At 38.6% G+C, this 16369-nt stretch overlaps 1 protein-coding gene across 1 annotated transcript; it reads right to left on the minus strand.

Moving 5' to 3' along the window:
• Positions 1-327: 327 nt before the first annotated feature.
• stam2 (signal transducing adaptor molecule (SH3 domain and ITAM motif) 2) lies at positions 328-15556 on the minus strand. Its single transcript, XM_028022704.1, has 14 exons — positions 15381-15556; positions 12642-12726; positions 12408-12483; positions 11544-11639; positions 10898-11044; positions 7758-7824; positions 7386-7584; positions 6809-6903; positions 6545-6627; positions 6381-6468; positions 6247-6301; positions 6015-6162; positions 3596-3762; positions 328-2514 (listed from the first exon to the last, which is right to left on the minus strand). Exons 1-14 carry the CDS (start codon positions 15418-15420, stop codon positions 2307-2309), a joined length of 1554 nt encoding a protein of 517 aa, XP_027878505.1. The 5' UTR covers positions 15421-15556; the 3' UTR covers positions 328-2306.
• Between the last annotated feature and the right edge of the window lie 813 nt (positions 15557-16369).

Raw genomic sequence — 16369 nt, forward strand, 5'->3', positions numbered from 1 at the left:
AACAGATGATAAAACATTCTGGGTCTTCCTCAGCAGACTGGATCGCCCAACTGCAGTGTGTGTTTTTTTTTTTTGTAATTCTGCACCAGATTTGACGAAAGCATCCACACACACAGAGAGAGACTGGAACAGCAAATGCTCAACCTGGATATTTACCCCCGTGCAGATTTTATTTGTACTTCAACACCACACAGCGCGCGTCATTCCAGCTGCACCTATTTTAGAAGTACAGTAAGCAGTTACAGAAAGGGCAGCTTTAATGAATAAGTCATGCTTTCTGGGCGGATCAAAAATATTAAAGACAAAAATAAAGTGAGGAGGGGCAGATTAATTTAATTTCTTTTATTTTAAAGAATATTTATAAGATTGCTCTGTTACAAAAGCAGTTTTAAAATCCCGGATAAAGAAACCTTTTCTGGAATATTTCAAATGTACAGAATTATACAAATCCAAAGAAGTCGCTAACCCAACATGTTTGTCATTATTTGATTTCTAGAGAAGAAGAAGAAGAAAAAGAAATCAAGGCAGTCAGTGGTAAATAAACGTTTACAAAGCTAAGGTGCAAGATCAACATGAAAAATAAATCCAGGTATTTTCACATTTAATGTACAACTCCAAGAACAGCAGGGCGCTATAATTAGAAACAGGACGCTTTCTGCTAAAACCACTTAAGAAGGACCGAAGGGGGTCACTGCAACACGGCTGGGAGATTTGATGAACGCTACCTTCATTTTATCTAAAAAACAACAGAAGGTTCAAAGCATGGTGTCTCACATTGAGATATTCCTGAAAACCTCTGCAAATAACCTAGACAATGAAAAAGCAGAGGCCAAAAAAACAACATAACTAGTTTTAACAATGCAAATTACACATTTATAATATCCATATATATATATATATATATATATATATATATATATATAATCGTGCATATTTGATCTTGAAATATGTTATGAAATTAAATGATTTCAATAATGTATATTTGCATAAACAGAGACTCTAAAGTTCCACTGAATTGAAAAACCCCTACAAAGAGAGAGATGTAATAACATTCAGACGACGCAGCATTTTATACGATTAGCAAACTAAGAAATTCGAGTAGTTACCCCTATGACTTGATGAGCTTCTGAAAACCCTACCTTGATTTATAATGAAGACATTCTGACACGGAAATCCTCAAATGCACGCAAAGGAAAAAAGAAAAAGCAAAAAACTAGATAGTACATAAATATCTCGGCAGAATGCAAAGGCAGCGAGTTTGTGGGAAAGCGGTGATCCGTTTACAGTAATGCTAAAACATTTCTGACACTTAAAACATGGGTGCTGGTGAAGGTGAAGATCTGGCTTTACAGAAAGAGAGAGACAAGTCCCTCAGATCAATTCAGAGGAGAAAGACTGAGCTTAATTTTCCTTCACATAAACATACTCTTGGAATTAAAAACAAAAAAGCAGGACTGGAGCTCAAAACATATAGGAAAGCTGCTGCAAATTAACCTGAAATTCCCCCCGTTTAGCTCATCTTGCAGCTACAGTTTTTCACGCATCGCCTTGTTGTTTAGGAAGAGCCCAGTTCTCCCTGCCCACGTACATCTGGTGTTTTCTGCTTTGTTTACCCTCGCCGGCCGCTTTCTGTACCAGACGCGTTCCGGCTGCAGCGTGCCGTCATGCGGCTCGCACGTCGGGAGCGAAGAAGTACACCGCCGCCCTCTTAACCCCCTGCCAATCGCCAATATATTTTGCTCTTGCCAAGGCTTGTGTTCTGTTTGCGCGTTGCCTGAAGTGTGAGGATGGGTTTATTCCTGCCCGTGCGTGTTCTTTTATTAGGCCGAGAGCCTAATCTGCGCAGACTGCCGACAAGAGGGCTGCAGCTGCTGCGCCGATCTCCCTGTGTGAGCTCCAAAACGAGGTTGTGTGAAGGTAAAATATAAGCGTCGCTCCCGTTCGTCTGAAGTCTAACTGCCCCGTCTCCAGCGACAAACGTTACATTCAGAGGGAATTCATCAAAGCTCGCGTCAAAAATAGCACTGTACAGAAGTAGTATTTCTGCTGAACTATGAATAGTGAAATGCTGATAATCAATACGTTAGATAAATAACAGTGTTTTGTGTTCTGCCTCGCAGACGGCAGCTGACTCCTGAAATGTGTCGGGTGCTCGCCCGGACATATTTCAGATCCCTCAACAACAACATTGTAAGGCCAAAGAAAAGCAGAGAAAAACAAACACAAACATATACAGTTCAACTGATTGAACAAAAACTGGAATATTAGAAGAGTGTAGCTGAAGGTCTGCGTGGCTGTGTAGAGGTTTACAGCAAAGGCTGCTGGTAGTACGCTGCCGCCTGCTGCTGTTGAGGTGGAGGAGGAACGGCATGGTGAGGAGGAGCAGCCACAGGGTAAGACACAGGAGGCATGTTAGCCGCGTTGTGATAGGCTGACATATCCATGGCCACGCCCCCCTGGCCCGGGTAAGGAGCACCGGGAGCTTGGGTCATGTACTGGGAGTTCATCCCGCTGCTGCGAAGGAAACACACACACAATTTTTTTGCTACTAGAGTCAAACTGGAATGAGAGATTGGTGAGATGTTGAACAAAATCCTCGTCTAGGATTCATTAGGTTCTTAGGTTTTAAGAAACAGTGACCTGCAGAAGCATTCATACCCTTTCAACGTTTAGTTACTCCCTACAGAGACAAACCTCAATGTATTTTAAAGGGACTTTAAATTCATAGGAAGTCCAGTTTTTCTAAAGCTGCACATGGGATACAAATAGAGGGAGGTGCTCTGATCAGATGAGACCAAACTCAAACCTTTGGTCCTACTTTCAAAATGCTATGCTATCTGTTCTCTTAGGGTGTTTTCACATCAAATATTCTGGTAGACCCAGTTCGATTGGGGATAAATATACCAACATTTGTTACATTTTCTGGTTTGGTTCTCTTTCACACTGCCCTGTGCCAAACAGGGTAGTGTTTGTGAATCCAAACGATTCACAAACCTGTTCCCCTCCTTGCCTGTGGTGGCGCTGCACCATGAACCACTGAAGGAAAACACACCAAAACCTCAGAAGAAGACACGACTGCAACTTTCTTCTTCACGAAATGTAATTAAAAATGAAGTAGAGTCAGATTTAGCGGTTGTAGGATTTCACTTTTGTCTCTGGCAACAGACCACAAGTCATTTCTCCCGCTAGCGCTAGACTCTCACGTTTGTTTTGGTTGTATTTACCCAGAATGCCCCGTGGTATACTCGGTTTCCTGCTTTTTTAGTGGCCTCCGGTCCACCTGGCATTCAAAAATAAATTCAAACTGCACCAGAGTTCACTTCAACCGAACTGACGCCTAGGTTTTTAGGCGGATCAGTTTTTGGGTTTTTTTTAGTCAATTGCGCGTTCACACCTCCCCAAACCAATCGGATTTTCCAGACAAACAAACTAGAGCTTGATTAAAGAGAACTAAACAAGAACCTTACGTTTACTGATGTAAAAAAATGTGAAAAGGCTGTAGGGATAAAAATTCTTTGGCGTCATTATTTTATTGGAGTGCAGGGAATCCCTATTGACAGCCTCCGATCTGTCCTGTGGCTAATCTTTTTTTTACCTCATGTAGGGAGGCTGAGCAGCCTGGCTGTTAGGGGGCGCTGTGACGGTGGGGGGTATTGAATGCAGCGGTCCAGGCTGGTCGTTGGGCAGAGAGTAAGGCTGCGCAGGAGGAACCTGGGGACCGCCGGGAGGCAGGTACGGGGCACCAGCTGGTCCGAGGTAAGCCTAATAAATGAAGAACAGGTTTTAATATGAATTATTATTTTAAGATTATGTACTTCCTCAAGAAAACAGCAAAGAAAAGGAATAAAAAACCAACAGGTGTTAAGTAGCATCCAAACATTGAATAGGTAAATCTAAAACTACATACTATGACGAAAGGGTTTTCCAAGGTTTTTTTTTTTTCTACAAAATTTCTCACACCAATTTTAGACATTTTTTTTAACAAGCAAATTTTCTATTTTTCAAGCTCAAAAATATCTTTCTAGAAATTTTCTGAGATTTTTTTGGCAGAAATTTACTCCTCTTGGTTTTTTTCGTTGCATACTGGCCCTAGTATGTCCTCATAGTTTTCTAAGTGAAACTATACATTCAATGCCTCATCTATTAACCCCGATGAGTAAATTTTCATTCAACATTCCTAACCAATTTTTTTTCACAAAATCAAAGTTAGACATTGGCATCCTGAAAAAAACAAAATAACAACTAGCAAACGGAAATAAGAAAACTACTAAAGATTGGTGGAAATCCACTGGATATCAGGCATTTTTCCTGAAATAAAACACAAATAAAAACTGCTGTTGTAAAGGTTTTTGTGAAATGTTTCTTTTTCTTTTTTTAAAAATTGGCTTCTGAAACAACAACAAAAAAAAGTCCCAAGAAAGGCAAGAGCAGCACTGCGGGGTACTCGAGTGTAGACCCAACCGGTGACATTGACAGACTTTGAAATCTGCAGGGAGAGTCGGCAGCATCAATCATTACTGAGAAGAAGACGAAAAAAAAGTCACTGCTTGAAAAGTGCAAAACTGCTCCAGCTTCTCAAAGGAGGGAAAAACGCTGACTGTAACTTCCCCAGAAAAACTAAGGGGAAAGAAAATAGGATACATAAAGACAGAGGGTAGAAACTGAACCCAAATGTAATGCAGTCAACGCTTCACGCCTTTGTTCTCAAGATTTTCTTAGTTAACCCTCTAATAAATCAGAATTAGTAAGCAGAATATATGAGTGTTAAGTGCTGTGATTTCATTGCAGAGTTACAGAAAAGCAGCATAGAAGATTTTTCCAAAACAAGACCTCTGTCTGAACACCGGATCTTCACACTTCAGCTTTCTGAACTGAGAAACGGCTCCAGCCTTAAATTATGCATGACAGCTCTGCTTCCTATTGATTCTGTACATACCACAGAGAAAATGGAGCTGGCAGTGCTTTGCAACGCGGAGATGCAGCTCTTGTTGGTCCAGCAATCTGAATTCATATTTTTGTTTAAAATCAACTTATAATAAACACTCACCTTTATTTAAAATATATGTAATAGCTCATAGGCAACCATTTCCTTTAGTGATTTGTGAATCTTGCCAGTTCCTGTCAAGCTACTAATGAACATTGTTCAGTATCCAGTCATTAGTGAGACTGAGTTCAAGCTCGCTTAATTTCTTTACATTTTTTTTAAAGTTTGGATTCAGATGAAGCTGCAAAGGAATGACATAATTTTATCCATCTTCCAATTTTATTTTATCTATGAATTATTTACTTACCCATGTATTACAGCTGCACAATATTTGTAATTATAATAGCCACTGCAATGTCGGAATTGCAGAGGACTGCAGGGTGGAAGGAATCAATCAAGTTTATTTGTACAGGACATTACATCATGACGACATAAAATACATCATAAACGCATCATGTAGTCTACTGTTGTGAAAGCTAGTAACAGACACTACATTTTGTCAAATACCATTGTTAAAAATTGTCAATGCACTTCAAATATATGATATGTATAACAGTTAAAAAAAAAAAAACTCTTGAAAATGTTGGTGACAGTCAAGATCTATGCAATTTAAAATTTCAGCAATACTATCACAATTACATATTGTGCAGCCATACTACATTTACTCATATTTAATTTCATTTTTAAAGATTTGTATTTATTTCTACACATCTTTAGGTAAATTACTTTATTCTTTGCAATTAATATTCATCTTACAGGCTTCTTACATTTTACTTTTCAGCGTTCCCTCCCTTAGTGAAAATGATCCTTCCTTCTTACGCTATAAAAGAGTTTTTATTGTGTCCAGGTGGCTGTGTTGGCATGTATGATGGTAAATTTATTGGGGCTTTGTGTCATATCTATGATATTTCTACATTAGATTTTTCCTCTGAAAGGAGTAATTTTACTTTACATTGGTGTTCATACAGTTTATAAATAAAGGTTGACTGAAAACACCAACATAACTTTTATTGAATTGAATTGTTCTGACCTGCATGGGCACAGAAGAGCCAGGTGGGCCGTACTGCGTCTGCATCTTGGAGTACGCGGTGTAGTAAGGGGCTTCGTTCGTGAGCTTGGTGTAAAGCTCCAAGGCCTCCATCACTTTCAGATTGAGTTCTGACAGCTCCGAGTGATGCCTGGGGCGCGGAACGGGACGTTACGCAACACCGTTTAAGTTAATGCTAGCGTTTATATATTGTGAAAATTGTACAAAACAACACCTGTCGATCTCTTGTAGCTTCTCATCGATCAGCGGGTTCATCTGTTCGCATGCACCTGTTCAGTCAGAGAGAGAGACAAAAAAACAGTTTAGATAACAGTTCATTTAGATCTACAGCAGCATTTAGATGCATGCCTTCCAGCTGGATCAGCTCTGCGGAGTCAGGAGTCGCATCTGCGGGATCCACGTTCTGCAGGAGCGCCAGCGTTCTGTCCATCTTCGCCTGCGGAGGGAAAACGGCAGGTTCACTAGGAGGCGACGTGGGCTGATAAATCCATGTTCATCAGAAAACGAGTTACCTCGTCGATGTAGACCGGCTCGGGCTCGGCTTTGATTTCCAGACTCGTCTCCTCCGGAGTGGCCGACTTCTCGACGTAAGCCACTGTGGAGGAAGTGAAAGCAATTAGAAACAGCAAAGCAATTAGAAACTGCTCGGGTAAATGGGGTAGCGGTGCAGAAAGCCAAAAGGAAAAGGGCAAATATAAGCACATGGGAGGAATGTGCGTGTTTGTGTTGCGGTTCGGTAGCTGTACTGTTACAGAGTAAATAAATAAAAAACAGACCTGGCTCTGGGTCGGCATTCAAATTGGTTGTGACAAAATTTGAGGGGAAAAGCCCGACTCCTCTGTGGTTTTCTCCTTTCCACCAATTTGGATCACTGCAAAAAAACACATTAAAGAAATGCAGATCAATTCAAAAGGCCTTCGAGGCTGAACCTATGCATGCTAACCACAGAAAACAATCCAAGCAGCGTTTGGAGGAGCTACAAAACTCCGTCAGAAGGTAAAACTCTGACGCCTGTGTAATATCCTCCAAATATTCGTTATAATGTACAGGTCTTATTTTATTTTCCATTTTCCATTTTCTGCGCCAATCGCTGAAATGCTAAAGACAACTTCAAATCTGATTTCAATGAACATATTGTCTTTTTAAAATATTTCAACTGTGTTTCTACAGCGACTGCTCTGTTAAAGAAACGATACATCGCCTTGGCTTCCACATCTACATATTCATCAGTGTTTTTCTCCAAAATACATAATTTCCCTAAACTTATCCAATCAGATAAGTTTATCTGCATCCAATGGTCTTTGGGTGATTCAGCAGCGTTGACTCATAAATGTGTGAGTTATGAAATATTACCTGTCGTCCAAAACTATAATAAGTTCTCCGGTTTTGAAGGTGAGCTCGTTGTCTTCGGCTGCTTCGAAGTCGTAGAGCGCGCGCACTTTTCGGATCTCCTGCCCTCCGCCGCCGTCAGTGTTGGTTGGTGGGTCAGTGGTCAGGGTCAGAGGTCGCGTTTCTGCTTGCTGCTTCTGTTCCTGTAAGGATAACTCAATGGCTGCGAGAGGAAAAAGAATAAAAGAACAGTTTTTAAATTGACTTTCTTTTTTTTTTCATTTAGAGGTACAACAGAGGAGATGAAGGGCTTATAATGTAATTTATAAAACAACAAAGTCAGACTTTTACTGAATAATGCATCAAACAGTAGAAATATCCGGTGTCCATCTTTACCCTTGGCCAGGTCATCGTCGTCTGGTGTTTTGCTCGCAGCGGGTGTGCTGACCTTTGTGCTGGATCCCTGTGGTCAATATAGAAACATAAGGTCACATCTGTGTGAGTGAATACACAAAACAGGGAGGAAGGAGAGAGTGTTGCACAGACTGAATGGGGAAAAACTGGTTTCCTGCCACCTGCAGCTCATGCTGGGTACCACATGTTGCTCAGAAAGAGTTCACTCCAACGAGCAGGCGGAGTTTTACCGGCAACAAATATAAAGCATTAAAGAAACGAAATTAGTAACTTCCTGAAAATCTAAATTTCTACTTCAACGTCATAATCTGCGTTGCTTCCAGAGACGTTGATGCGCACGCTGTGTGGCCAGCTGGCAAAATGACAGCAAATGGGTTTAATGTTATGCTATTCAATTTGGATAAAGAGAAATGCCGGCGTACTGTTTTTTTTTTTTGTTTGTTTTTTAAAAGACATTTGTGTTCAGAATGGATGATAGGAAAAGGTAAATACTGGCACAGCTAGAGCCACGCAGCCTGCTGATGTTTGCTCATGAGCTTTTACAGATTAAATGTCACACCTGCTGCCTCGGTGTGGCACCTGTCTTCCAGTGAGCCACGCTGCTGCTGCGGCTTCCTCACACCCCAACTAAACCGAGCGCTCCAAATGGCTTTTACACTTTAACAAAGAGATGTGTGGTCATCTAGTCCTGTTCTACTTTTCTATTCACCCTTGGAAAATTGATCTCATAACAAATTGCACTGCAAAAATATTCAAACTTAAAGGCACGACGATGTTATGTTATCTTGAGTACCTGCACAATGTCAGGTTCCAAAACCTCCCCTCCCCACACAGGAAAATTTAAAAAAATTTTTGGGTAAGTTTTTACATTTTTCCAGCATCACACTTCACAAAACAATAGAAACTGACTAAAGAAGACTGTTTCAATTCGCAATTATATGATATAATTAATCACTGCTATTAATTATGTCTTGCAAAAAGCAGAAAAGTGTGGCAAACATTAAGAAAATGATTTGACAAAGTAAAGCATTGACTGAGTGGGGCTGAATGCATGTACGAACCACCCTGCACAGTTTATTTGCAACACATTAACCTTTTCCTTTCACTCCACAGTTACTGTATGTATCGCAAATTTTTAAAAAATCCCACTAGCCTACACTGACATTTGTGGCTGTAATGTAACAACGTGCATTCATATGAATACTTCTGTATCACACAGTGAGAGATACTCCTAAAATCAGTGGTTCCCAATGTGTGGGGCGCGCTAAAGTGATATGGATGAATGAAAAAAAAAATGAAAAAAAAAAGTTACACAAAAGTGTTTCACTGTAAAGATGATTTGTAGTTTGTTTTGTTGCAACCTGAAGTGTGAAATAAACTTCAATGGAGTTTGAAAACAAAATATGTGTATAGGTTTATGTCTGGTTGAACGATGTGTGTGCCCAGTTGATTTTTTTTTTTTTTCTTTTTCAGGGGACATTTTATTGTAATCCATAGGGGGGGCAAAAGAAAATCTTTGGGAACCACTGCCTTAAATTATGTCGGCAATAAAGCACCTTTAGAAATTCGATCCGACTATTAGACAACAAAATTGTGGGTCAGAGACTTTACAACAGCTGGGGATTAAAGTCTACTTCAACCTGTGACTCCTACATTTACTTAACGTACAGTACAAGAATCATGTGGCGGAGCAGAAACCACTGGAAATCATTTTTCAACAAAAATTGAAATCCTGTGTCAAACACACAGACATTAAAACATGCGGTTGCAAACAAACTCTAGAGTGGTTCGCGTAAGGTGTGAATGTGATCAGACCTCAAGCCGACACGTCTACCAGGTGTTCGCTGCAAGCCAAGCGCTTTACCATAGAGAGGATTCTGTTGCATTGTGGGACATGGTAAACCCTAGCAGAATGTCTTTTTCAAAATCCCATCTTCTCAAAATTAATCAAGATGAGGAAAGAGGATGTTTGGTCGCCCTATGTTATACTAATAGCGCTTAGCATTCGTGGACGACTCATTGACAGCGAGAGTCGCGCAACACAAAATTATCCGTCCAGAAAACACGGTGTTAAATAGTTAAATATAATTTATAAAAACATTATTGTCAAATAATGACAATAATTTTCTACTAGCTCAGGCAGACAATTTGCGTCGAGGAATTTTAATAGTGGAGGTTCTTGAGTTATTTGATGAATTGTTGCAGTGATAAATAAAATGTCTTCTACGCTGCTTTTGCTCTGACTTTAATTGATTGCTATTTGGAAGCCAACACAGACCGAACGAGAAATCAATCTCAATTGGAGAAATCCCGGATGGAGCACTGAAGAGAGATGAGAATTGGGCAAAACTGCATATGAAGGCAATGGCCAGGCTACAGAGAAACAGACTACTGATATGTTTAGATTCTCCATATTTTCTACTAGCTCAGAACGCAGCATCTGCTTCCTGGATGTACATTTGGTTTGGACACTTCCAAAGGGTTGTTGTAAAAGAAGATTTTAGTAATCGAGTACTCTATAGAATATTTTTACGATTATCCGAGGATTCCTCTCCCTCCTTTTTCCCCTCCCTCCCCATGACAAAGTGATTCTGACGACACAAAAGCTGTCGCAGTCCGACCGTCGCACCGCAGAATTCAACAATCCTTATTTCTCCCCAAACTCTGACAAAACGCCGCGCAGCTCAACACCATGCTGCTAGCACTTCACAACAACTCATAGGCGGAAGTGAGAGCGCTGCCCACCACAAATAATGATCCGGGCGGAACACGGCGCGCTACATAATAAAACATAATTTAACGAAGCTTTGACGCAGATAAATTTTCCTCGAGAAATCGTTTCAGCCGTAGACACTTCCAACCAATAAACACACTAAACGTCCCAGCCTGGTTTACTGTGGAATCGGAACCACCAGAAAAACAAATTACAAGTTAAACTCATTAACTGATTTGGACTAAAGTAAAAGAACTACAGATTCTAACTTAGAGGTCTGGATGTGAAGTCGGATGTGTTTTCAACAATTGACCTAGAAACTACTTTCTATGTGGCTTTATACGAACAAATCTGGAGCACAAACACAAAACCTCCCACGGGACCAACATGCCATTTACTTTCCACCCACCTGTGAGGTGGCTGCTGGGAAGCTGACCCCTTCCTCTTTCAGGCTCTTGATGGTGGCACCAATCAGGCTGAGCTGGGGATCCTTCTGGAAGCCTTCTGCCCACTCCACCATCATTGCCTTTAGCTTTTCACACACCTTAGGGTGGGCCTGAATATTACAGGAAACACAAATGTATGTCACTCGTGTCTGAAGTAGATCATTGCAGCTTCAGCTGAACCCTATTTCACCCCTAAGAAAATGTTAAATGTTTGTATGCAGAAGATTTGGAAATAGCGTTTAGTATAAAAAATGTGAACAGGGAACATTTTTAGGTAAAAAATGTTTTATTTAGCATGGTTCATCCCAATGAGAAACACTATTAAGTGCAATTCAATATATCACCCGTGTCCAAATACTGCGCTCCATCTTCAAAAACTTATATTAAAAAGATGCTACTGCTTTAATAACTTTATGCTGCATGTTTATGAGAAATCATTGAGCTCTGAAGGAGTGTCCCATTTCCCAGTGGAATATTTTAACCACTAGCTTAATTAAATGCAGAGGGATGGGAGGAAGGGTGTGGATATACATCTTACACATGCGGAATAAAAAACAGGAGACGAGCAAACATGAAGGGAGAAAGGAAAACCTCTGGCAGGACACGTACCTTGTTCAACACGCTGCGAACTTCAGCAGAAAACTCCCTTGAACAAATTTCCAAATGGAATATTTTGCCACAGTTTGATACGCAAGCACCCAGCAGCTGTAAAACAAGATGGTGGCATTTTACAGCAGCTGATAAAAGCACATAATAATCAGAATCCTGTGTTGATATCAGGTGATTAGGTATAAATAACAGTGGTTTAGGTTTGATACAATATCTGGAAGAATGGTGATGCCATGACTGTGTGGCATTATAGGCAAGTAAATTAAGATATATTTGTACAAAAATAAATAAATAAGAAGACTTGTTACTTTTTCTGAATATATGGCTGAAGAAAAGATCTTTATGCTGCATCTTGTTAAAAAAACATTTTCAAAACTGGCTCAGAAATAAAATATGGCTTGTTTTACTTAAAGCAAAATAATAAAAAAAAGTCAAGTCAAATTTCTTCTAAAGGTTTCAAACACTTTTTATTATGTATATATATATACATATTACTAAAATGACTTCACTAATTTAAATAAGCATGTTAAGTAAAGTTGGTATATTAAAATGTAATAAAATATATTTATGAATCAATCATTTTATTAAATTGTTGAATCAAAGTGCTCTAAAAAATTAAGACATTAAAAAATTATTACACTTTTTTCAATTAATAAACTGTAATAAACTGTTTCAAAATGCTTTAAAAATATATTTATGAAATTTCAATATCTTATAATTTATGTGTTTTTTTCCTTATTAATATAAAAAAGTATTATTTTAGGATAAACAAGTTGAATGTTTCTGATTATATCGTGTGTAAGGAGAATCTAAGCTATATTGGACTAAATATTTTTTCTTCTTAAATTGCTGTGTGAAACTCACATTGAGAGTCTGCATGGCAACATGGGGCACTTTGTGGTTGACTCTCTTCATTATGGATCTCAAGCTGTCCTTTGGTCTGTACCAAAAACAACAGCAACAAAAAAATTCATTACCAGAACAGGACACTGTATCTGAAGACCAGCGGTAAAGGCGGTATCTGATCTAAGACTACTTCTAGTGTCTAAGACAAAAACAAAACTTCTGCTGAAATGTGAAAGCCCTTCTCCGTCTTACCCATTGGGCGTCGTTCCAATTTTGTCACAAATGTCCATAATGAGCCCCCAGTCGTCTGTGGTGTTGTTTTCGTTTGTTGCCTTCTCTGGAAAACATGCGAACATGGACACATATGGTGAAGCGAGAAAACAAGCTCGCTGGCATCATGGCGGTTTGTTTTCCATGCCAGCCCCGATGGGTGCTGTTGAAATTTCGCACGTCGAGCACTGAGCGGCTGAAGGTTTGAGTTAACACATGTTGCGCAAGGGCCTGGGAGCCTAAGTTAGAATAATATCTTAGCTGATGAATCATAAAATTCAAGAAAATTTCATAATTTACAGTGTTCCAATACAGGAAGTTGTCATTTCTCCCTGTCAAAGTAAAACCACAGAGATGACATGTTACTCAAATGTACATGTCCGTTATAGCCAGTGAAAATTAATCAATCAGTAACCATGCTGGATTTTCATGTTATTTTGGAAACTTAACAAAAAAAAAAATCTATTTCAGTTGTTATGATGGAGGTAGATTTACTGTGAAACCGAACGCTTCTGAGTAATACGAGGGACAGGAAATTCCCCGAATGAATATTTGTCACAATACTCATGACTCTTTAGTTCACACACTGCGCCATTGTTGGTCATACAAGAACGTGGTGTGTTGCACAGGCAGACACAGCAGGAGAACGAAGATGTTTTGAATAAAATTTACATCGTGAAAGTTGTATCTACAGTGGCCAGAGAATTATCATTAAACAAAAGATGGCAATAATTTGAGGTGAAAGAGGCGTGCTATGCATTATAACTTTTGTCCACTTGCAGAAAAAAAACAGCATGTTAAGACTCGCTGAAATGTCAGTAGTTTCATCGACATCATAGCATCCAACCCCGCTTTCGTCGCTCATGTCAAATTGCTCCATTTTGATGTTTTACAAACTGCATTTGAATAAATGCCCAACAACATGGATTAACCTGTAAAGCCAGTTACCTGAATACAAATTTTGTATTATTTTAAATATCAAGAAAAAAAAAAAAAACGACAAATTTTTCAAAAATTGCAGCAAAGTGTGGGGCTCAGTGATGCCAATATAAAAAAAAAACAATATTGCTTATTTAAACTAAATAAAAAGCAAAAACCCAATAGGAATTAGACCGTAATCTGGTATCAAGATGTTTAAAAGTGATGGTTTGATTCTGTTGTAGTTTTAAGCTGCATCTGTCTTACAGTTCTTCAAGTTTTCACTGGTTGTTTTTATTATAGTGCCACCCACTGCTGGTCAGTTGGGTTTAAAAAAAAGGAATAGAACACTCTTTTCCATACTTAAAAGAAGAAAAAACCCAACATGTTCAGAAAATTTCCAGTCATTAAATATTTATACAAGGTTTCCCCCAGAAAACTTCCATTCATCCAGCACCTCATTGTATTTTTGAGTTAAAAAAATGTTTAAAGTTGACAGGACATTTGAAAATATCACTTGATAATCATATGTTATTGAAATATAGCAAGATTAACACCTAAACACCAACTATAAAGTCTTAAAAAATGCAAACATTTTAAAAAGACTTAAATAAATAAGCAATGCTTAGCCAGGTGAGGGCACAAGTAAAGCCTGGTGGCCCGCCAGGCTTATAATACACTGGGTTGAAACTCTGCATATACTGTACATAGTAATAATGTGGATGTGAAATAAGCTCATCCATCAATTAAAAAAAAAAAGTAATGTCATTTTAAATCTACTGTTGGCAAGAAAGAGAAAAACAATGGTGTTCAATGGACATAAACAGCTGACATCATTTATCATGCGGAGGCTGTGGGAGTGCCAAACTTTCACTTTAAGGAAGGCCCAGGGGCTGTAGCTTAACTAAACCTGACAGAAGGAGGCTTTTCCCACTTCACTACAGCCCATAGAGTGTAACTGCATAGCATACTGCTGTATGAAAACAAATGCTAAGAATTTCATGAGTTGGATCATGTGGAACTTAGATGTACATAATTTTTGTTTGACTTAAATGCTGTTTATACTGCCGAAACTGTCAATTTAGGTCCAAATTTACCCCTTTAACTTTACATTTTGACCGATTATTACACCTAAACACATGGCAAATGTTTGAGATTCATGCCTGAGAAAGTCTTTTTCTATATATATATACAAAGCAAATTATTAAAACACAAAATAATGCCATGTTGACCAATGTTCATGTCCTTTCAAATTATTCACTATCACACATAAACCTAAAGTTTTAAAAGTGCTTAAATAATAAAGAAATGTTCAAAAACAACACATTTCAGATTACACTATTCTTTTAATTATTTTTATGCATTTCTGTTATTAATTGTAAACTAAAATATACAATTTTGATATGATCAACATGATTTTCACATCGTATTTTGAACCATAACAAGCTCCACAAAAGATCCATGAATCAAAAAGAAGGAAACAAACTACTAACTACTGTGGTGTTTTGGGAACAAGTGTGTTGCTGATAATCCAGCTTTTGGTCAGACTCGAAGTTTGGTTACCAAACAATCCTCAACACAACCAACCAAAAACCACTGAACAAGCTGTTGACAGCGTATCAGTCTGTGTATTATAAGTTAATACTTATATCCATACTTATAACTGTTGACATTACGGAAGCTTTCAGCGCTTAAATAACTCCACATCGAACTACAGCTGCTAAGTTAGCATTAGCTTCAGTTCCCGACAGCAGCACTGACTCAGTTACAACTAAAAGGCCCCTAAACAAGCGCTGTACTTACCGACATCTTGGTCGAAGGGGTTTTGGGAAAACAAAGGCATTTTTAACGACGAGAAAAAATAAGAGAAACCCTACTCCAGGCTAAGGGAAAAGTAGATGTGTTTCCGAGACTAAACCTAAACAAACGTCTCTTCCTCCTTGCCCATTAAAGTTACACCAGTTGCTCTTCCGGAAGCCCGGCTGTCTCGCATGATGCCTGAGCAATATTACTCAAATTCAGTGCCTGCGTGTGTGAGAAAGAGAGAGAGTTGCATGTAAGTCAAAAAATTTTTTAGCACAATTTGTGAGTTTTATGTAAACGTAGTTTGTTTATACATAATACAGAACGTTATGCGCAGATTAATAGAACTGGAATGACTAAATAATCCCCGTTTAAAAGTGACGTTTCGGTGTAATTTCTAAGTGAAATGGGGACCTCTAGTGGAGAAAGAGAGAATACAGAGTTTCTATTAGTCGGTTTCTGAGATACGGTATCTGCACGTCTCAGAATAGCTGCACAAAAATGTGTTTTTGTCATTTTCAAAACCAGCTTTTGCGAAGAAACACCAACTCTTCATTTCAAGTTACAATACATTATTTTCTACACTCACCAACTTCATCAGAACACGGACAATTGATCTCAAAATGAAATTATTTGGTCAAAACACAACGATATTTTTCAATTCACAAGCTACATTCAGTCAATCAGTTTAAAAATCACTATCAATTGTTAGCATGAGCTTTGTGTTTTCTGTTCCCCGTACATAGGACTCTACTCTACATACCACTACTCGAGCTGGAACCAAAATGTTGTTATTGTATTGTTTTCTGTATTGAACACTTTTGATAATTATAGCAAACATTTGTATTAAACATCAAGTTGTTTTTTATTTTACTTATTTATTTATTTTAAAAAAAAAAACATTTTTACGCATTTTACACTGCCATATATTAAACACACAATTCCCTTGAGCATTATATGGCATTGTTGAAAAAATATATATAAAAAAG

Source organism: Xiphophorus couchianus, chromosome 7, assembly GCF_001444195.1.
Source record: "Xiphophorus couchianus chromosome 7, X_couchianus-1.0, whole genome shotgun sequence".
Taxonomy (NCBI): Eukaryota; Metazoa; Chordata; class Actinopteri; order Cyprinodontiformes; family Poeciliidae; genus Xiphophorus; species Xiphophorus couchianus.

What these genes read in the sequence shown, in the direction of transcription:
- stam2 (XM_028022704.1), bottom strand. Translation starts at nt 15,420, where the DNA reads ATGCCTTTGTTTTCCCAAAACCCCTTCGACCAAGATGTCG. An exon ending in TCCCAGCAGCCACCTCACAG is followed by an intron (nt 7,825 to 10,897) that starts GTGGGTGGAAAG and finishes TATTGACCACAG; the next exon opens with GGATCCAGCACAAAGGTCAG. An exon ending in GCTCTTCTGTGCCCATGCAG is followed by an intron (nt 3,763 to 6,014) that starts GTCAGAACAATT and finishes TTCATTTATTAG; the next exon opens with GCTTACCTCGGACCAGCTGG.